At 29.5% G+C, this 24,496-nt stretch overlaps 1 protein-coding gene across 1 annotated transcript in view; it reads right to left on the reverse strand.

Annotated features, from left to right (window-relative positions):
- The window catches only part of Cngl (Cyclic nucleotide-gated ion channel-like), a 64,772-nt gene extending 43,956 nt beyond the window's left edge, over window positions 1-20,816 (reverse strand). The window contains exons 1-3 of the mRNA XM_067045703.1: window positions 20,769-20,816; window positions 19,587-19,684; window positions 5,788-5,938 (exon numbers count right to left, since the gene is read on the reverse strand). Of these exons, the coding sequence (XP_066901804.1) occupies window positions 5,788-5,938; window positions 19,587-19,684; window positions 20,769-20,816 (297 nt within the window). The remainder of the gene's footprint in view (window positions 1-5,787; window positions 5,939-19,586; window positions 19,685-20,768) is intronic.
- Between the last annotated feature and the right edge of the window lie 3,680 nt (window positions 20,817-24,496).

Consider the following 24,496-nt stretch of genomic DNA (forward strand, 5'->3'; position numbering starts at 1 on the left):
AAAAAAATATATATATTTTTATTTTATTTGTTTACCAAGATCTAGAGTTTAATATTACTTGTTTTAATTTATTCATTGTTCGGTTTGGTTTGGTACAATGGCCATATTTTACTTTTTAAATATTCATTTGTTATTATTTTAATTTACCTATAAATGAAATATGTATATACATTTTTCGACGAATTACGACCGTGAAAAATTTCGAATCTGGGTTTTTCCATATTAATTATACTTGAGGTAACCTATACAATTTCGAATAAAAAAGTACTTACCCAAAGTAAATTATTCGCAGTTGAAAAAAAGAATAGTTTTTATATTATTTCCCTCAATAGAAGTACTAATGTATCTTCGATAAGAGAAAATCAAACTGATCAAATGAGTTTAAAAGACGACACCTTGTTTACATAATGATAGCTGCGTTTGTTGATTAAGATGAAAATATCATTAATTGTTTTTATACTACTATTAAAAAAAAATCTGTGCCGCTACAATTTATGAAGTGCCAGGATTACTATAAGAAAGTGCTGACACTAGACCAACGAATGTGTTAGAAGGTGATTTGGTCAAAATCACGCTCGACCGCCAGATTTTTCCCCAATTAAGATGTACCCACTTTATGATCCTGGGGGCTTATTAGCTCCCAAACTCACAGGTTTTACTCATAGCTACAGTAACGGAATAAATAATTATCTACCACAGCCAGATTCGAACCCACGTCCTTATTATAGGGTTATTAACATAGTGTTTAAACTACTATAATTTTTCGAATAGATTTTTTAATGGTGCTAGAGGGTTTAAAGTATCCATTGCTAACGTTTGTCCATTATGCATAGTTACACTGCGTCACGGCTTTAATATCAAGCATTCTGTTCTTGTATTTTTTAAATCGTAAACTTCAGTAAATTTGTCTCGTATCAAAAACATTTATATTTTCTTAATCCCAATTTAGACACTTTAAAATAAAAAGAGCTTATGCCACTTTTGTTTTGGTTGAGATTTTATTCATTGTTTTTTCGTATTAAATTTAATTAATATATTTCACTACTTTTTAATAAATAATTAGGTGTGAAAGTCACGCTCTTCTTTTTTTTTTTTAAATCATCAACAATTTATAGTATTTAGGATTTTAGGCAATATTACTTTAAAATAATTCATTTTTATCTTTCTATCCAAGAATATTACGAAACCTTATCTATTTCCGTAACAACTTCTATTTTTTAATTTTAAAAAACGTCCATATTGATTGATTCGTCATTTTAAATAAGAATATAAATATATTATCCTTATTTTTGACAATTGACTAGGTTACTATGACTTTTAATGGATTAACCTTAATCTTACTATTGCTTATGTTAATTTTTATTATCTGTGTCACATATTCGATTTTTATTAGTGTAATAAAATATTGCAATTAAATATTTTTTTTTTTAAATTCATATTTGTATTACTTAAGTTCTGCATGAATCTGTTATATGTGACATAATTCTAATTTTAATTGGGTCTTAATTTATAATTTTATTAAATAATGTCCTAAATAAACAGTAAATTATTTTTTTACTATCGTCTTGGTGAAATGAAGGATTGATTGAAGTAATGTTAACAGCTAATTTTTAATTGCTAATTATTTATTAACTGTAATTGTTTAATTACAGTTAATAAATAATTGTATCATTAATTATTTATTAAAATGATTCAGTAAATAATCTATTTTACTTTTCACTGCCTCTGACTGAAGGATTGGGCCAATATTACTGGCAAGCCGCTCATAAAAAATCCTAAGGCATGGGTTTTTAAGACCCATAAATTAGTGTTCTGTCGGCATGACTCCCGTATTTCATAGCTATCATTCATCTATTCAATCACCATACCTAAACAACCAACAAATCATAGTTCCAGAATAAATAAAGAATCAGCAAACCAATTTCTTTTTATAGCTTGGTTTCTGAAGGCAAATATAATGTGTTTCGTCTAAAAAAGGCCATGAAAGTGTTTATAACACCGGAAAAAAACACAAAAACGCTATTTGAAACTGAAATAATATAATCTAAACGAAAAACCGTTAACAGAAATTTGGAATATTTTTTTTTCCAATTTTCAACTTTCTCTTGATATTAACTTGATGAATAAATACATAGTAAGTATTGAGATCATGAAAAATTCCAAATCTAAGTTATCAGACGGAAATATACATTTTAAGGTTCCCAGAATCTGAATAACCAGCTTTTGCTAAATGTTCTGTGTGTGTAATTGCAAACAGTCTAGCACAGAAACGAAAAATTTTACAAAAAGGTATATGATGCGTAGGATGATTCGAACAGTCAGTCAGGACGCTAATGTCAAATTTTAAAAATTTCGATCAAAAATTCCTACTATTTCGTTTATTTGATATAATTAACCACCTCTCATCGTTATCATATATCGTTAAAGGTATCAAAACTTCAATGAATTATAAACAATGAAAAAAATTGGATTATTATGTATTTCAGAAAAAAAAAGGAAAAATATTCTTCCGGAATAGGAATAGTAGTATAGTAATATAAAAATTTGAATAGTAGTCGAAAGTGATGAGCAACGCATAAATATTTTGAATTTATAAATAAATGTATTTATGTGTCCATGATAATTTTAGGAGCACTATCGATATGAATTAACAAGGGAATATTTGTTTTAAAATTATTGAACCAAAATGTAGGGCGGTTCTCTATCATATAACTTTGAGTAGTCCTACTCGAGCAGAGGGGTAAGTGAAAATTTTGTGCACACTGCACGAGATTTTTTAGAAACTTCGAAAAACTTTTAAACAATCAATTTCGTTAGTTATCAAAGGAATCCAGGCTTCTCTACGTGTTGATTAATAACCAGAAAATTCTCAAAATTTCAACACCCCCTTTCCACACTAATTTAATTTAACAATTCGACATACACTCGGGTTGCTTGAACTGGGAAACGTACAGTTCCCGATGTATACAATAATCTGTTATATTGTCGTTTAAATGAAAGCATTTCTAGGAAAACACACCATTGCCTCTTCATGCCTAACTCTCTGATTTACTGCAATTGTCTTATTTGAACGTTATTCTCTTAAAATGTTATAAAGTTACCAATTTCGTTTTTTAGTCATCTATGTACATACATTTATTTTTAATAATTGCGAGGTTCATTCGTTAATATTTTAAATTTTATTATGGGTATTTATCATAACAATTTTACTTAAATTTGGTTTATAATATCGGCAAAGTGTGTTCCAACATCTTATGAATATATTTTATGATTCATATTAAAAAAAAAAAGTATTATAAATTTTCTTCAAAATGCTTATATTTTTTGTCCTCTGACACATCTATATGTATGATGTTAAACATTATAAAATATTTCAACCTCTTGAATAGATTTTTGTTTAGTAAAATTTTGGATTTTTCTTTGGTAGTTCATTGTCAAAAAGAGGATATTCGTATTTAATTCACCGATAATATTTTTTTAATCCTGTAACAAGTAATTAACCTAAACAAATTAAAAATATTAACCAAGAAAATATAGTCATTAAAACTGTAGAAATGATCTAATGTTAAACATTTCACTGCAACTCCGTTAAAAATATACTCGACATCAGAGGCTTCACCAGTCGATTACCAATATCAGTTCCTTACTTCACAAGACATTTTTATTAATTTTTTACGAGTGCATTATTTCTTGTTTAGGTGCTTCATATAATTTATTTCTGTTATGGATGAATAAATTAAATATTGCCTTTGTATAAAGTAAAAGAATTCTATATGTTTGTTTGTATGGTAATAACTTTCTTATAAGCAGTCCTAGTTGCAGCCGCCCAGATATAATTATTGATAAATTATTGTTTATGACCGCTGGCCAGTATGTATGGTTGGTAATCGCTAGGACCGTTTGTAGTCGAGCGAGTTGAAGTACCAAATTTAACTGGCTCGTGACTGCAGCGGCGCCGGTTCAAATACAGGTCCAAATGGAGAATCGACTTTTAGACTTTTATTTCTGTGGCGGTCCCACGAATTAAAAACTTGTGTAAAGGCTGGTACCCTGTAGATAATAACCTCCCGTATGCCAGAAATGAGTGGGAAGGGAGGTCATTAAAAAAAAAAAAAAGAAGTGGTAGACGATAGCTGGACAATATACTTAGTTGAGAATAATTTTTATGTTATTGTTAAGCATTGAATTGTTAAAATGTGTTACAGTTGCGTACACATTCATGGATTTCTCTGGACGTGCACTAACATTCAGAGAAGAATTTTATTTATGTTATTATTTTTTTGTAAATTGATAAAGTTAATACATCATTTATGTTATAGGCATTTTTATGTACTTTCTCCCTATAAAAACAATCTTCACTATTAATAATCTTAAATTTTCCATCAGTCAAGCAAATGACATAAAAAAAATCAACGACTCAATCAAACGAAATTGTGCAAGGGAAAGCTTAACTTTTAATTCACTAAAAACTATTATTTAAAAAAAAACACTACATTTAAATTTTGTAACTGATCAAACGTGTGTTGCAGATCGCGGGAGATGGGAGATGTGAAAGAGTGAAATAGGGAGTATAGCATATTGAATGGATAGGTGAATTGAAATTTGGCTTTATGCGAGAAGAAAAACAAATATATATAAGAAAAAATTAAACTAAATTGTTGAGAAAGAAAAAAAATTAAATGTAGTGTATTTAGTGTATAGATGATTATTGTTTGGAAAAGGAAAACGTTAATGTATGGTAGTGCATATATTTCCAGTCATGGGTTGATGAGTACGGGTTGATGGGTAATACACAGTATTATAGCAACCGAATTTATTTGGCCAAATAAAGCGTTTATCTCTTTTTATATAATTTGTAGTCTGAACAACACTTTTTGTATTCAAAAGTATTACACCTTCAGGATTGGCAATATGTTTTATAGAAAGACGATCTAGTGAGATAAATCTAGTGAAGAGAGTCTGGTAGCCTGTCATGATGGATTGGGTCATGTTGAACTAGAGGGTCAATTCAAACTGGTGAAGAGTAAATGTTCATAAGAGCTTCATTTGCCTTCTTTTTCCTAGCTCAACAAAATATATGTTTCCGCAGAAAATGATTATTCAATAATTTACGAGAATTTAATTTGTCACAGTAATTCAATAATGTATTCCTATCTATTCATGTAAAAGCAAAAACTTTAAATAAACTGTAAAAAGTTCTTTTAAAAAGAAGTTTATAATCTATAATATTTACTGTTTACTATTTGGTTATTTACTGTTCCATAAAAGACTCAATGCTTCCAAAGTTTGCGTGGTGATGAAAATATTTTCTCCTAGTTTTATAAAATGAAAACCTGTACTGCTACAACCCATGAAGTGTCAGGGGCTCAGTACTTGAACCACGGTTACACAATGAGTTGATTTGTTCTAGATCACGCTCGACCGCAAGATTTTTCCCAATTAAGGATACCCACTTTATGAGGCTGGGTGGACACAGAATCTATGGGGTGGCTCACAACTACAGTATACATAATAAATAAATAATTACTTGCTACAGCCAGAATCAAACCTGGGTTCTAGGAACTTTTAGCTTAGCGCCTTACTTACTGAACCACCCCTCAGCTCTCTCTTAGTTTTTTTATAAGTAATGCAAAATATCTGTAATGATTTATATATTTATATTTATCTGTATATTTTTATATAGGTAGTTAATTGCGTTACTCTAATTACTTTGGTATAAACATTCGATTAACAAAAAATTAGGAGTAAAATAAAACTAATGAACCGGTCAATGCCAAGTCATCTTACTTGCAACTCAGGAATCTGGCGGGTTGAGAATCTTTTCAAGAAGGAGTCTTCACGTTTTAGAGTCGGCTTACTCTTCTGGATTGTGGATGTTATAGCACCAGAGAGCTGCACAGTTGTTCTCAATTTCATCCATCTTTGGTTGCCTTTTGTGCTAAAAAAAAACAAAAGAATAAATTAGAAATTGTATTTTGACAGTAAAGATGTATTATGAATTTTGGATATGATTGCCAAATATCAGTTAAGGTAGTTAAATATTATTACGTTGTAATGACGAGCCACTTATAAATCAGAATATATTACGTGTGCAATAAACGGCCAGATATATTCTTCTTGTACTTGATTGATAATGGCAAAATCCGTAGTTTGGTGAATCATACTATCTATTCCCGCGCGTATGTTTACAGTAAAGTTGTTGGAAATATATAGAAATATTGATATTTTTCAAAAAATGTAACGATATTTTTTCTTGATAGATGGAAATATTGATATTGATATTTGACGAACGTAAGCCGATAAAAAAAAAAAAATTAAAAAGGGTTGTACTATTGTACACAACAAGCTCATACAGTGGGAAATTCAAATCATCAAATTTTTAATTCATGAAACATATTCAAAAATATGTTTTTTCCCTACTATGTGGGAAATTTTCCATATTATGGAAACAATGTTAGTAAAATGGTTGATAAAGCGTTTATTTAGAAATACTTTACTATAGGTTATAAAGAATCAACTGTGTTCGATTATGTACAAATATTTTGTTACTAAAAAACATTTTTGTACTGGTAAAACATTCCTTAACATTAGTATCGATAATAATGTGGATTTCAATATAAATACTCTATTATCGATTTTCATATTGATTTCATGATCGATATTAATATTTATTGCAATATCGCTATTGGTATATATTTCAATACAGACATTAGTATCGATTCTAATGTTGATATTTGTATTGATTCCAATATTGATATTAGTATAGATTTCAATAAAAATATTAATTTCGATTCATATATCCATATTTTACTTAAGATATACCTTGGCTCGATATATCAAATTACTTTTTTGTTATATCGATATTTGCTTTTCTAGTTTATAGTTTCATGGAGGGTTGTGATGCAATGGCGTAGTAAAGTCAGTTTAAACTACTTTGGTGATTATTTTATTAGTTTGAATCGAGTTCACAAATAGTTGGACTACTGAAGTAATTCCAGCTTATTTAAGTCTAGTTTCAGTAAATAGGGACACAAGTGACAAATGCTCAAAAACAGATTATTATGAATTCGTCTTATAATTTCATACACTATCGGAATTCGTGAAACAAATTGCCATAACAGTGGGCTTAAAAAATTACCTGAAAAAACAAATTAAATTTCTTAATAAATTCCTCAAATGAATTTTACAAAAAATCTGGTGCGGTGCACGTATCACGTACCTTTCACTTAACTCCCCCACCCCCCCAAGTTTGTTGAAGATTGGTGGGCTCATATTGAAATAATTGTGATTCTTCCAAAAAAAAATTAAGACCTGTCAGTCTATTTGAATGAGAATGAAATCCGTCTGGTATTGAAAACCACTTAATTGTTGATTGATTCACAGATTTTAGTCAAAATTAGCCATTAGGGCCATTTTGATGAAAATCGAAAAAAATGTGAAAAATCTGCTGTGCAAAGTGTCACTTCTGGTCGGTCTTAGCGAAAAAGTTGCTGTCACAATCGGTGTCACAATTAATGTGATTTCAGTTTCGCACTACTTTTCATTTTTGAGCTAGGGGCTGTTCACACACGGACCATTTAGCGAGACTTGGTTATCTGGACTGAGGTGACCTCGAAGTGCGTATTTCCGTCGAAATCTTCACGATCACAATACTTTTCCGTACTATATATTCCGTATATATAATGAATGAAAGCAAAACGGGAAAACGTCAATATTAAATATTATAATAATTACTGCTTGATTGTAGTTGTCTATCATTTTCATATAAAGGCTTGCTGTATAATTTTATAGCTCCCAAAATTCAATTATTCAAAATGTTAAAGAAATATTAGGGAAAAATCTAATCAAACCAATGTTTTTTTTATAGTTCACTGGAGCCTCCTAGAGCAACGACTGCTGCTGTCACAACATGATGTGACCTGGCTACGAAAAAAGGGTGAGAAAACAAGGATGCTGATCAAACTTCCACACGTGTTCCGATAAATAACCAGTAAAAATTATTAATATTGCTGGTTATACAATAAATATTATTGTTAATATTACTAGAAAGCCTTTTCATTTTGCACGAATTTTATAATAATAAGCATTTTTTTCATAACATATGTTTTTAATTATTTTACTATTTTAAGAATAATTTTCTTTGTTATGTCCTAATTACAGGGAGCGGGGGAGCTCAGTGGTAAGTCCCTTTAATACTAACTCCAAGAACCTGGGTACGTATCCGACTGTGGCAGATGATTATTTATTCTGTTTCTGTTGCCGTGAGTCAACCCTCCGGGTTCAGGAGCGCTACAGGGTCCAAAGGATAAAGTAGAGGACAAATGGCGATCGACTCTGACGAAATCACCTTGCACAACCGTTGATCTAGTAACAGTACTTACAAGTACTGAACCCCTGCCCCTTCAAGGATTGTAGCAGTACAGATTTATTTATTTTTGTATCCACATTACATCTTTAATTTAGCATAATTTTTATAAATAAGAGTTTTAGTAATTATTGTGGCTGAAATCACTGTTTGAAGAGACAGAATTTCACATCATACTATTTTTTTTTTAAAAAACCTGGTGACGGATCTTTGCTTGTTCTGTAACAGGCACCGACTTAATTAATGTGGACTTAAAGATTGGCGAACCAAAACTTTTTCCTAAAAGCGGAAAATCTGTGGTTTTGTAGGAGGATGATAAAAAAATCAATAAAAAAAATCGTAAATTACATATATTAAAAAACGTGACTTTAAAAAAAAAAAAAAAAACGCTAAATATAAAACAATCCGTTGTCTATATGCATTTTTTGTTGGTTTTGAGGTCGTCTTTAACCGCCTCCTTAAATATTACTGAAGGCTTACAGAAGACCCTAATACCACCATGCTCGTCTCTCTTAGAAACCTTTAAATTTTCTTTATCTTGATTGAAATATTTTCGTTATTTATACATTTATATGATTTAAATATTATTACGTTTATTTATTTATTTTTTTATTATATTTTATAATTTATCACAATATACCTAGTTTTCTACCAAATATATGTAAAAATGATTGACCGTAGCTAAATATGAAGGAGATATCTGGGATGCGGTCAAAAAGGAACAAAAAACAGTTACCAACTATTCATTTTCCGACGTTTCGCCCCACTTTGCAGGCCTTCATCAGGGCTAAAATAGATACAAAACAACTAAAAATATGTTGAAAATGTAACATGATAAAATTACTATAAAGTAAACTAAGGTGGGCTTAAAAATTATGTAAATATAAGAGAAAAATTATATATAAATAAACAAAAATAAAAAAAAGTAAGGTGTAGAACAGTAAGTATATATATAAAAATTATGTTATTCCTTTATATATATATAAACTCATAAATATATATACATACTCATTGTTGTACATCATATTTTTATTTATTTATATATTATTGTTCTCTTGTACTGACATAATTTTTAACCCCTACTTAGCTTGCTTTATTGTCTCCTTATTATCTTACATTTTCAACATATTTTTAATTGTTTAGTTTTTTTTAGTCCTGATGAAGCCCCGCAATAAAGGGGCGAAACGTCAGCAAATGATTAGTTGATAACTGTCATGATAGTCGATCTCCTTCATACTCTACAAAATAATTTTTTTCATGAAAAAGGACTTGTATTTTCAATTTCAAAACTGGTCTAACATCTGTCTATTGCTATAATGCATTGTTTACTGCATTTACTGTGTATTTATAATGGATGATTTGCTTTTTCAATTTTAATTGTAAAAATTTACAAATCACTTATTGAACACATAATAAGTAATTTGTAAATTTTTATAAATAGTATGATTCTATTATAAGCAGAGAACATATCTAAGAACGAAAAATTCCACTCACAAGTATTCTGCCATTTGCACGTAACTTCATTAGTAAAATTATCATTTAATTTCTTCGGGTATATAAAATGATTAGAAAATCCAGTATCTCCATAGCCGTATCCGAGTTGAAAAATAAATGAAGATTTTATTATTAATAGAAATATAAACTGTTATAAATGATGTTTGCAAGTAGAATAAGAGACAATTATTTATGTGAAAAGATTTTAGATTTTAAATATAAAAAGTTATATATGACTTGGGAAATTAGCCTGCAGAAAATATTTTAAAGAATATGACATCAATATTTAAGGTTGTCTCCTTAAAAATGGCCTGAGGGCCGAAACGTTGGAGAATTTCTGAACATAAATGTTGAGAGTATATTTGGATCAAAATTGTTTGTGTTAATAATAAAATAAACCACTCTCAAACAATCATAATAAAATCATTAATATAATAAATGAAGATGTTCATAAAATATAAATTTTTATAAAATTGGAAATTAAAAGACAAAAAACTGGAGCCCCATACTCTTTAACATAAGGCCACTGGTGATTCCAATCATATATCTATTATTATAACATTATGTAATATTGTTAGTATATAACTTTCTTTATAAAAAAAATTCTATCTGAAATAAACGTGTTTATATGCCATTTTTTTCTCTCCATCTTTAAAGGGTGGGGGGGGGGTGCATTAGAATTTCCAAAGTACAGCAAGAAGTGTTCTGTTCCATGAATGAATGAAGTTGTCCTTATTGAAAGTCTGTCCGACCCTTCAGTACAGTCCATAGCTACACTTAGGACTTCTTTGAATGGCTTTGTCTGGTTCTCTAGAGGAAATATATTTGAAACTTTACATAAAGTTTGGCATATTAACTAAGGGTCAATTTCCTTACGTATATTCAGGTTATCCAAAACTTGGATATTAATTATAAATAGTTTATAATTAAGCTCTTCAATGGATAAAAATAAATTTGCCTCGCGATTATTTTGTAGCCTTTTGTTATTATATTATTATTATTGATTTAATTATGTGAAAATAACTGGCATAGCGTTCCTTATCAGTCAATGCATGGAGGAGGGTCGTTTTACCAATGGTTTTGAAACACTGAATTGAAATATCCATTCGAAATCAGTAGTATTTTACCCTCAAATTAATTATATTCATAATAATATTCATTCTGGTCAGTATAATGTTTTATTATTATATTATATTGATAAGATAATAACACTACAACCCATGAAAGGGGTCAGGGCTGCAGTACTTTGTAAGCAAGTACTCTTACTAGACCAATGGTTAAGCAAGGAGGTGGTTTAGTTAGAATCACACTTGACCGCTAGATTGTTTCCTAATTAAGGGTACCCCTTACTTAGCCTTACCCACTTTATAAGACTAGGTGGATTCCGGAGAGCTCCCGAACCCACAGGGTTGACTCACGGCTACAGCAAAAGAAAAAAAGAATTGACTGTTACAGCCGGATTCGAACTCGGGTCCTTAGTTTTAATAATACAGTGCCTTACTACTGAACAACCCTCTTCTTATATTTTAAATTTTATTTTCTATTAAATAAAATATTTTTGGATTTCTAAATGTGTAATCAGAATTAATATTGTTGAAATCATATGTCCACACAGATGGAAAAAGTAATATTTTTTAGTAATGCTTTAATGAGTGTATTATACATTGAAACCTTTAAACCTTTTTCTCATCGTCGGTTATAGCCACAGATACGTTTCTATCCGCCCATTTTAGGCCAGATTAAACCAAGAATAACTATCATGGAGTGAGGAAACGCTAATTCTGTGAGGTCAATTAAAGAAAGCTACTGGAGTAAATTCCGGACAACATGAGTGGAAAATTGTGGACGGCTAATGAGGTGAATATATTTCTGAAAATGTGATAATAAAAGATCTAGTAGAGGAAGACAGTCCTCTGGGTTATGGAATGAATTAAAGTGGAATTCTTACTGTGCACTCTATTTTTTTATTCAAGTTTTACAAAAAGACGAAGCCGCTAAATTACTCTGCGCTTGAAGAAAATATCGAAGAAAACGAATTCGCTACGTCATATTTAGGAAAAAGGGGATAAGTTTGTTTTCCCCAGTGCCTGAGAAATTTTGCCTGACTAAGGAAGATTTAATAAATCTATCTCCTCCAATATCCTATGGAGAAACTGGCAGTGCTTCTCAACAATTGCTGTTAAATGTAAACTAAAAAGTCAAATGATTTATAAAAGAAGTTTTTTAGCATAAGGTAATTTTTCAATATTTTATTGAGATATAAGTTTTTATTTTATGCCCACAATTTTTTTTTTTAGTTCACAAAATAGATACACAATTATAAATTGTATGTATTATTTTTTGAGTATTGTTTATAATATTGTATCAATTTTTGTTTTCTTTGTATTATTTTTTTTGTTTGTTTTATTTTATTTAATGAAGTATTAGCTTCAGTAACATTATAATAATTTAAAATAATAAAAGGTAATAAGATAAATAATTAAATAATAATAGCAAAATCTTAATAATAAAATACTAAATGGTTTTAGTTATTGGTCCAATACAGTTATATTAGGTTTAGTATAATCTAATATTTAAAACATCTGCATAAGATATTTCCGTCATGTTTATATTTATTTTTAGTAGCTGTTTTTGTTCAGACTATTTATTCGATATTTAATAATTTTAAAAGGATACTGTTTTTCTTCGGTAAAAAAAAAAAAAAAATTAGAAATGTCAAAAAGAGGGTAGAACTCTTCTTTTTCATTTGACGATTTTCGATTGTCAGCAATAAATTCAATTCCCAACTCAGATAAGGGGAACACTAATTAATAAGAAAAAAAGCGTTTTCGTTTGAATCTGTGTAAAGAGGAAATAGACAAAGGACAGAATAAAAAGCCGAAAACGAAAAGGAAACAGTGAAAAAGAGATAAAAGAGTCCTTTTGTCCTTCGCAGCGGTCAGGAATAATTTACTGCTGTGGCCAAACCACGAAAGTGATAATAATTCTCTTGCCCATTGAAAATAACATTTTAAATCTCGTTCCTGGCAATTATCTCAATAACCCAGCTTTCGGGTGGGGAGGAAAGTAAATACTTGCTTACGTATTGTTAATATGATTGTCTCACGTGCTAATGTAGATTAATAATTAAATGATTATGAATAATGTTTAGTATTAATTTTAATTAACAGGTTCTATAATATATCAAACAGGAAGACAAGAATTGCAATTTTTTTTTTTAACAAGAATTTTTTTCACTAACTGCTAATGAATAATGAAAAATAATTCGAGTTATTTAATTGTTTAATTAATTACTAAACTGTTGTATTCGTGATAATAAGCATTATCAGAAAAATACTATTTGCTGCTAATTAATTTGGAACAGGTCTCGGGAGTAGTAAAGGGTTGAGTTACAAGATTGAGCGTCAATCATGTAATTGGACCATTCTTATTAACCATAGTTTCGATTATCTGTTCCTCTCTCCTCCCTATCCTTTATTTTTTATAAAGACTGTCCACAGTAATGGTGAAAGTACAAGAGCCCAAGAGAAGAAAGAAGTCAGTTTCATCCCAATATTTGATTACTTTAATGAAAACAATGTATAGTTACTAGGAAAAATTGAAGGGTCTGCCATTTATAGTTAGGAAGAATACAAAATGGCGGCTGTTTCAAAACGTAAAAAAATCTTTCTTTTGAAGCTTCATATCTTTACAACTATCGACAACACTAGAGAACTTAATGGAATATCATTAAAAGTTGCGTAAATTGGCCAAAATTGAATTTTTTTTGGCCCTAATAAAACTTTTAAAAACAACATTTTATATTTTAAAAAATCTAAAGCTATATCTTAGGTTCATTTTAACTGTGTTAAATTGACAAAGACATAATATCCTGCAAATTTTAATAAATGAATGTGAGGATGTAATACTAACATTAAGGTATTTTGATACTGTTAATTTTTTACTAGATTATTCTTGAAGATGGCCGGATCGGCTGAAATGTTGGACACGTAATTCGGTTTTAATAAAGAAGTTTTATACAATTTGGACAATGTTTGTTATTATTGATATAAGAAATAAATTTTAGTAAAATAAAGTTTTAAAATTTATAAATTATTTTTTGGTCCTTTTATTCCTATAAAAGGCATGGAACATTAGAATAAAAGGAATTTTTTATTACGTATCTTGGTAGAAAAGTCTTCTCAAAAGGCAAATGGCAACTGCATCTTTTAAAAACACTTCTAAGAATACAAACGAAGTACATTTTTTACTTATCAAACGGAGCACTTAGCTACTTACTTTGTCTATCGATGGCTTTATCAGTTTTAAGCTTCTTATTTCAGACTCTGTTTCTCTGAAGATTTTCATGTCAAGAAATGGAAGTAAAATACATCGATATGTGTTTTTCAGATGTAATATATAAATACAAAAAAAAGTTTATATTAATAAGCTGTTTTTTCTAATATTATTGCAACTACGTATGAGGAAAATGGCTAAGTAAATTAAGAATTTAATTTTAGGTGGTTTTATTATAGTATGAAAAATAACATTTTCAATCTATGTTTGTCTTTAACGTATAACTTGATATGGGATAATTATTCTTTATTAACGGTCTTATCATAATCTGGTCTAATCAGATTCACATTTAATTACCAAGTCCACTAAAGGGTTCCAGATTTGCACTTTTTAGAGGCTGCATTTACCTTTAGTGGATGATTGGAAGTGTGACAGCACAGAAAGTATTTTTTACAGTTTATAGGTGAGATCTGAACCTGGAGAAAATGAAACTTTTTCGTACATTCTATGAAACGTTCTTGAAAGTAAAATTATTATTAAGTAGAATAAGTAAGTGTTTGTTTTAATTTGAGGTTATAGCATATTTTCCATACAAAGATGATTAGAAAGAATTACCCTCTTCTTCCCAGGAACTAAAAAGTTATTTAGAAACAAAGAAAAACACTCAACGTTTCCAATGTCATTTTAGTTTTTCTTTGTCGTCAAATACCATATTGTGAATGAGGCCAGAGAACGTTTGAGTCACCATTAATAATGTATTTTGAGATATACAAATGTATTTACGGGGCTTCTCGCTGTCTTTGTTGTCAAAAATTCAAGGCCAATTTTAATATTTATTAAATAAAAAAAAACGAATATGAATAATAATCTTAATTCGTATGAATGAAGAAATTCCAGAGTTTGTTTTCAGTGTAAAATACACACAGAAATATTGTATTTTTTATTTGTACTTACTTTATGTGTCTGTGGCTTCCAGACCTCCCCCTATATTTTATATGAATACCTAACAACACTGCAACATATGAGCGATGATCCAAATATTTTGTAAAATGGATCCGATAATTACTTCTCTATCACGAATTTGATAATTAATGAATAAAGGATTTCTTACGATACCATTAACATAAATCTCCATGGTGAAAAATATCAATAAAATATGTTTTTAAAATGTTGGAATTGATATTAATAAGACTGGTTGTGTAAGTTAATTGAGTGGACTGTATAAATGAATAAAATTATATTTAAAGCTACTAATGTGTACTTGGTTTATTTAAGGTTGAAAGCTAAAAGGTTATATTATTGTTATTGTGTTATTTAATTCTGAATTTAGGGATCTATTTCTTTTAATAGCATTTGAGGATAATGAATGATGGTCTCGTATTTTTCTTCAATTCGGTTATTATCTTCTCCACTCCAATATTGGGCTAGTAGTTCCCTGTAGTTTTCTACTCCATGCTGGTAATAATAAATTAATTGAAAGTATAAATGGTCACTAGTTTGAAAATGGCCTCAGCTCTGGGCTTAAAAATGGTAATTCTCTTGTTTTAATTCAATATAGAAGAGGAGTTCCCTGAACAGTAGATATCTAGCAGGAAGGAGGTTAAATAGATTTGTAGACAATTATTTTTCCTGTTTTATCAGCTATGGATCGACCTTGAGGTCAGGGGACTTTGGAAACAGCCACCCAGTGAGGATCGCATAGTTGAAAAAAGAAACCTGGTAGCTGTTCATGAATCATGACCAACGGTTGTGTTAGGAAGTGATGTTCCTAGCACAACCGTTGCAAAACAGTAGGTACTTCCTTATAAAGTACTGAACCCAAGATCCTTCATGGAGATTAGTGCATTTTTTTTCAGTAATATTTAAGCTATGTTAAAACTGATAGGTGAAACGGAGATTATCAAACGGACCTATCAATGAGATTTTGGGATAAAAAAGGTTCTTTAATAAACAATGGGAGGCTACGCAAGTTTGATCACCGATTTCTATTTTTTTTTTTTTTTTTTTTTTTTGTGAAACTACTACAAAAAATATTCGACACGTGTCCTGGGGTTCTTGGCAATGCTACCTAGGAGCCGAGAAAAAAAAGCTTTTACATTTTTTTAGAAATTATTTATGTTATCGCATACCACCTTTGCTCTGTATATATCTACTGATTATTATATACCAGTCGATTTGCTTTTTTTGAAAAATAAGAACAATATATTATTGATCGTATTAAGTTACCTTAATTGTGTAAAAGATTACAAAATTTTGAGCAATAAAAAATTATTTTTATATTTTTTGATTGTTACTAAAATTCGTATCCAAGTTATAATAATTTTTAGGTTGTGAAAACAAATTAGAGGTCCACAAAATATATTAATATTTTCAGTTAAGTACCCCTTTAACGAGTATTAAAATCTTCACAAATTAAAAAGAAACTTTACAAAAGTGTTCTTAGAAGTTATTATTTGAAGGAAATACTTAATTTCAGGGAATTCCTTAAAATAAATTTTAAATGTTATTCCAAGAAAATACTTAGAGCTCATTAAAACGTTTCGGTTTAGATTTATTTGAAAACTCTGGAAACAAGAAGTTTTTTTTTTGAGGAGGGGATTATTTTATTTTTAAACTTCTGGAAAATACCTAAGTACCCGTAATTATTATTATTTTCAAGTTCTCGAAATAAACAGTAAACCTTTTAGAGTATTATACGATTTAATCTTTATTTGAACTAATTAAGAAAGCTTTGTTTTATAAGAAAGAAGAATGATTTTTTTTAACAAAATAAATTAAACATAATTAAAACATATTCAATGTATTTATGAATAAAATAATTCATAAGGAGATAAGGAATTAAATCCACTAGGATTTGCTGTTATGGGTGAATTCATTTTGAGGTACCCAGAAGTCAGGTGGATTTTGATGTACCCAAAATAAGGAGCCTGCTTAGCTTGATTATTGCCCCCCCTTCCATCTCTTCGCATTACCGGGGAACCATTTCTTGAAAGTCTATACATTATGAAGTAAGAAATTTCAATGAAGGAAGGTAATAAATTTTTGAACATTAGAAAATAGCTATCTTACTCACTGGTTCCATTTTCTGCCCACAGAGATCACTCGGAGAATAAGTTTTACTACCGGCCGCTAGGTGGCGCTAGTAATATTTACTTTACGGAGTGCTCTTGAAGATTGTTATGCATGTGTATACGATGCAAGATATATCGCTTTGTTATTCTCAAGAACTAAATAACTATCCTATTTTCATGACCTCCTCACCCTGCGTTCTTCTAATCACATCTTGTATACAAGATCCTACCGATTTGTAAGATGCCCTAGTATGCATGTTCACTCTCCCTAATCTCTTCAATTTTGAGATTTCTTTTTTGATTTTGGCGTGCTCCGAGTAGCAGAGATTATTATTATTTCATTTTATTTATTTATTGTTTTTTATGGACTCAAATAGTAAATGAGATATTAATAATAATTCATAATGGGCACTTTTTTTGTTCAGGCATCAGGGTTTAAGATGTAAATAAACTTTTTTGGACGATTCAAAACATTGTACAAAATCGGATCAGCCTAAAGGGAACATTTGTTTCTGAATTCATACTATAAAGTACCCCATTGTACCGAAAATACCAGAGTTAGATTGCGCTGGGGAAGGTTAGAAAATAACCATATCCCGCCTGGCTGTGTAGCAGCGGTACCAATATCGCCAAGAACAGGCTGGATTTAGAAAATGGTGTGTAACCTACCACTCTCTCCGTGGTAGTCTTACTTTTCTTTTCTTCAAAACAGACACTTATGTCGAGTAAGGTGGTCGATGTACATGTCACAATCTCTCAAGAGAAGATCATAACACCAAAAATAATAGTTGGCAATACTTCCCGACTGACCCACCCCGCTAAACCCCGATTTAGCAACGATCTATCACCTTAGAAATATTTATTTAAAAAGAAAATAAAAAGAAAAAGACTTAAGTTAGAATCTTTGCTAAAGTCAGCATTATTGAAAAAGTGGCTAAAATTGGAAAACGGCGTGATAAAACACTACCATTATGACCCAGCGAAAATTAAATCAATTTTCAAAAAATTGTAAAACGTATGTAGAGCAATATATACAATAAAATTATTTAAAAAAATAAACTTATTCCAATAATTAAAATTATACTTTTTTTTTGTGGGGAGCATGCGGTTTCCGTGTTCCCTTTTGTAACTACGATTGGCACATAATAAGAAAAACCTTAAAATAAAATATTAATGTTATTTTGAATTGGATTGTTCTGTTAATTTAAAAAAAGTGCTCCCGGAATCAGTAATTGCAAGAATGATGTGTGGTAAAGTCTATAATTTATATTATTAAAAGCCTAGTGAAAAATAATTTATATTGGTACAATAATGTTACTGCCTTTGTAATACCAAAAGATTAAAAAGGACAGACATTTAAACTACTACACTTTATTTATTATTTATTTTTGTCTTAGTTTATTACATAAAGATTTTTTCATTTACTTCTGCAATATTTATTCCAGATTTCATATTTATATAATAGAACAATTATTACGTTACATTTTAGTTAATTTTAGGTATTTATTAATTATTATGTAATTTTATGAATGACGTAACAAGAGATAGAGATGATTAGCAGTAGTAGGTAATGATTATATTTTTGACAAATTTGAAATTTCAACTATATGATCATTTTTGTTTTTCGTTTTTAAATAAAAACAAATATTTTAAAATTTGTGTTTATAAATTAAGCCTGTGATATTCGTTTGATAATGTAATTGTAAATACAAAGTCAAAGGCATGCATGCATTGTCATCAAACTTTGTGAAAAAAAACAAACCTTAAAACAGGGAACCTAGTAACCAGTATAAAATAAAAAAAAAAGAAAATAAATAAACGAGCAACTAAAGCCACGGAGGGATGTCCCTGAGGTGTGTTGGTCCAAGAGCAAATATTTGTAGGGGACTATGTCAAATGCAGGAACAGCAGAACACTGCGTGTTTTGGAATTAGTTTTCTGACGTGCACAAAGAATAATGTTGAGTTCTACGTCTTAAATTCAAATTTAATTATCTTCACTCTATGTGCAAATATAGATAGTTTAAACTAGAAACAATATGGTGTATATTGTATTACACCTCTTATTTAATAAAATCAAAAAATGTTCTCTGTTATCAAGAACAGAACAGAGTTTCTGACCAGATACTTTATGTTTCAATTATAACATTATTAATTTGATATGGCTCATAATCATCTTCACTAATAAAAATTAGAATGTCGAAAGAAAAAAATTAAATATTAAAAATAATCATTATTTCTAATTTGCCCCGTTGACCATTCTTGTTAATAAAGTTCGATTAAAACAACAACTAAATATGCTGTAAATAATGTTAAAAAATAAATTATTTCAATTTTTTATCATGATAAAAAATCTGGAAATGAGTTTAGAAATTTTCTTACCGGGAAGACGGTTTTTCTTTCTTCTCCTCAGGCGGTTCTTCATCATCATCAGTTTTTATGCAAGTTATTTTTTGCAGTTCAGCATCATGCCCGTCGTGCTGAAACAAGCAAATTAAATAAATTAGTAGGCATTTTTTTATGGTTGTGTATTATTCTAAAAGTAATATATCACCTTGTGTATATAAATTATAGATTTGGAGTTTAAATGTATGCCTAAGTTAATATATTTCTAGTGATTAAAAAAAAAAATCAATTATGATTAACAGCTGTTTTAAAAGTAAAACACAGAAAATTTTGTAATAATGTAACATATAAAAATAATCGCTCATAATAGTAATATTATGCACAAATGCTATTTTAGGATTGGAGCATTTTGAAAATTTATTGGATAACAAAACTAGAATCCAAATTGGTTTGTATGATTTATTATGGATATATAAATAAATTTCCGGTGAAATCTGTATTAAATAAATACTAAGGTTTTTAAAGATAGTGTCATTAGTTACTTAATAATAATTTTTTTTTATTCCTGCCACGTTCAATGAATTTTGGGGTAAAAATATCTGGAGTAAACAGAAAAGGAACCGGATATGTGCGTCGTGTTTCTTTCGAGGCACCGAGCTATCAGACAAGAGATTTTGGTTAATTATTTAAAACATAATCTATAATAAATTGACAAATAATTAATCTTTATACACTAATATGTTTCTTATAATAACCTTAACAAATAAGTAGATAAAACAAATAACTTTTTTTTTAGTTCAATTTTTCGAGAAAATTAATAGTCTCTTTCGTTTTATTACATGTGTGGTAAATAAATACAGGACGTTTATTTTGTATCCTTTCACAGTTTATATATTGTTTCCTAGATTTAAAAAAAATTGGATTTCCGAATTTTAAGATAGAAAATTAAATTCATTCAAGAAAATGAATTATTTCTGGCAGAGCGCTCACAATCTAAGAAAAAAAATACAATTTGTTTTTGTTTTTTGGACTTAAGAAAAGCGAAAATCTCTCTCAAATGTGTGACAACCAAAAAAATATGGATGCGTCATGTTTTTTTATTTTTATGGGCCGTGTAGCTAAGGTTTATTATGACCGCCTGTGACTATAGCTGTGCCAGTTCGAATCCGGGTTCCACTTTTATTTCTGTGGTGGTTCCACGAAATGAAGACCTCTCACCATGGTCAGAATAGGTTGGTTACCTCTAGATACCTTTAAATCTGACATGGTATTAGTACGTCAGACTTGAACAGGAAGGGGTTACTTTAAAAAAAATGTATAAAGTTATAATTCTCCAATTCGTTAATATGAGGCTGAATATGGAAAATAGTTTGGGGTCATATTAAACGGCTAGTACCACTTGATATTTTATGAGATGGTTAAGAATAGATAATTAAAAAAATTTACATAAGCAAATGGGTATTTTCCAAATGTGTCGAATTATATTTCTGGAGATGAGCTTTTTTTGAATAAAAAAAAAAAAAAATACAGATTAAGTTTATTTTGATAACCTTGAAGTCAAACTACCTTCAAGTAAAATTGAAAAAAAAAAAACTGTTCCTTTTAGTTTCATATTTGGATTCTACATCCAGTCACTTGTCAAGATATTATCCTGCTATACAGATCGAACAAACGGGGTATATATAATGTTTATGGCCAAGATGTCGTAGGTTTATGACGAAGGTTTATGAAGCGAGTATTGTTCCATACAACTAAAATTATTAAAAGTATATTTAAAATTAAAAAAAAAAAAAATCATTCGTCAATTTTTTGTATATTTAATTTTTTTTTTAATTGTTAACTGATTCTTGCTTAAACTCCACAATACGCTAATTCGATCAACAACCACCTACCCGTGTAAGATCCGGAAACTCGACAATTCATCAGCAGAACGACTGATTAGATTGAGAAGAAAATTCTTCGACGCATTTCTGAATAGTTAAAGGAATATATACAATGTTTAAAGATTTATCCATTTCTCAATCTGCTTTGGTTCAGTGGATAAAATGATTTGGTCACCTCGAGAGTAGTAGATTGTTTTATAACAAAACCGAAAGGGTTCGATCCAAAAAGAAAGCCGAAAAAGGGATAGAGGAAAAACGTAATTCACGGTCTGGAGAATACTGGAATCAGAGAAGGCTAAGGATACCTCCTGAACAAGATGCGTCTCAGAGTCATTAAGAAGAAGTAATTATTTTCAAACTTACAGTACCATATAAATATTTTTTAAAAAATGGAAAACAAATACACTAAATGTGTCACAATGAAGTTTTTAATTAAGAATTTCCAGAAATGGAATAAATTAAGATACAAATTACGATAATTTGTAACGTTATCATTCCAACAATGGGCAGGTTCAGAAGTTTCTGGCTATTAACTATGAAACATTTATACCTCAATAATACAGCTACCTCATATGTTCGTATCAAATCGTTTATAATACAAATATTGCTGATGATGCATCTAGGGGACTTCTTATTTATATCTAATGTATAATATTCTTCTCACCTCTTGTTGGAAGTTTAATAATTAAAAAAAATATCTATTCTAAGTATTTACATATATTCTATCTTGAGTTATGAATACTGTGAAGTATCTGTAACAAAGTTAGAAGGGATACAAATTTTATGTTTATTTTTTATTCCAATTACTTATTCTAATTCCGTGCAAACGCAATCAGTCCAATTTTGTGTAGAGACAATTAGTCCCATAAAATCAGGATTTTGGTTGTGAGAATTCCAATTAAAGCTAAAAATTAATTTAACTTATTTATTCTGCTTTTTAACAAGAAGAAATTATGTTTGTGCCGATTTATGTGTCGTGGATTATTGGGAACTTTAAAAAATGTCCACGGTTTCAGATTTCAGACGTTTTTCAGAAAAAAAATTGCTATATCTAATCCAATTTTAGTTATTTTTTCAATGCTGATCGATCGAACTAATCTTTTAAATAAATAAATTTTTCAAAGGTATCTATTGTTTTTTTGCTAATTTGCAGTTTAGATGGCAGCTGACGTGAGAAATATTCCTTTCTATTATTGTGTATTATTGGTATATGATCTCTTTCAAGAGAGATGTCGTACATCCAATACTCGCTCTAATTGAATGTTTTAAAGATAAGTAAGCCTACCACGGAGGGCGGGAGTCGTGGGTTCACGTTGCTTTCGAATTTTAGCCACTTTTTCAATGTTCCTCAGTTTAAATAATTACTAACTCGAGTCTTTTCTTTATAAATAAATGTTTCAAAGGTAATCAGTTAAATAAGGTATTTGATATTATCGCATTTTTAGAGTTTATCGATTTTTTAATCTTTACGCTGAAACAATCACGTCAATTACCTACCCAAAAACTAATAATAATTTTAGTTTTGTTCGAAACTGAAATTTTATCAAATGCCTACCTCTTGAAAACAGGACCTCACACAGTACATGTAATGTTAAAAAAACGAAAAATACAATAATAAGTAAATTAATAATTAACATCTTAATGGGAAAAAAATGACATCATTTTTTCTTTTTATATAACATTGAAAACACAAAACTAATTTTTTAATGATTTATTTCTAAATTTTAATTGACCATTATTAACAAATCTAATAACAATCATGAAACAGTATTGTGATATTTATAGTCAAGTTTTCAATTATAAGAAAAAAAAAAATATAAAATTCACATATTTCAACAGGATTAAACTATCCAATGCTCAAATGAATAAATAATTGTCTTATTTTTGTTAAAATATTGAGGAAGGTGCCGTGTAAATTAACAAAGACGATACGTCCAGCACGTGCCACCCTCTCCATGTTGGCTGATATAGAATAGTGACAAATGTCCCTTGTTTAGGGTTTCTGCTGGAAACGGCTAATGAAAGTCCCGCTTTTGAATTTAAACCCTTTTTATACAGGAATTTACCTTTTTTTCCGGATTTGCACGAGTAATTTTGTTAAATGTCCGACCTTAAAGAAATAATTAATTCAACTCCCTGATTACTGTCATGTCATGAATTATTTTCTGCCATAGTATTAAAAAATTAAATTAAATCTGTAGTCACATGAAGAGTCAGGGGTGCCGTACTTGTAAGGAATTAATGTTACTAGACCAACGGTTGTGCAAGGAGATGATTTGGTCAGAGTCACGCTCGATCCGCCATAGTGTAAGGTCCTGTTTTGAAAAATTAGGCATTTGATAAAATAGCAGTTTCAAACAAAATAAAATTATTATTAGTTTTTGCGATAAGTGAATGGTGATTGCTTCAGCATAAAGCTTAGAAAATCGATAAACTCTTTAACTAATTTAACTAATTACCTTCGAAAAATTTATTTAAAATGGAAAGAGAAGACTCGAGTTAAAAATTAGTTAAACTGAGGAATAATTAATACAGTAGAGTCTACATATCGAATTATGTACAATATTTTTTAGCAATTATACATCTGGTTTTTCCATTTACATTTCTTGACATCAAATCACCCTTCGTCGTAAACCTACTGACAGTATCCTTTAATAATGTTGCTTTTACTCCTGTCAAACTGATTCGCTACCTTGAGTTGCAAATCGACAAACGACTAACCTGGAATTCTCTCACAAGATCAAATACAGGAAACTCCGCGTCGATTCCGACTATTACAGCAATTACTAGACAAACGGTCTAAACTTCCAATCCATTAGAAAAGACTGATCTACATCACTGTAATAAGGTCAATCTGGACATACGGAATTAAGCTTTGAATTTCTCTCGTAATCAATCCTTACAATCCAAAATCCTTCGTAAGATCCTCAATGCTCCTTTGTCACAAATAAAATCATCTATAAAGACCTTAATGCTCTATATGTAACCGATCTAGTCCGAGCCAGATATCAATGCTTCCATTATAAATTCCCTAACCAACCAAATAAACTAATTTCTAACGTT

The sequence above is a fragment of the Halyomorpha halys genome, unplaced genomic scaffold, assembly GCF_000696795.3.
Source record: "Halyomorpha halys isolate HHAL.00 unplaced genomic scaffold, Hhal_1.1 Scaffold525.1, whole genome shotgun sequence".
In the NCBI taxonomy this organism is placed as follows: domain Eukaryota; kingdom Metazoa; phylum Arthropoda; class Insecta; order Hemiptera; family Pentatomidae; genus Halyomorpha; species Halyomorpha halys.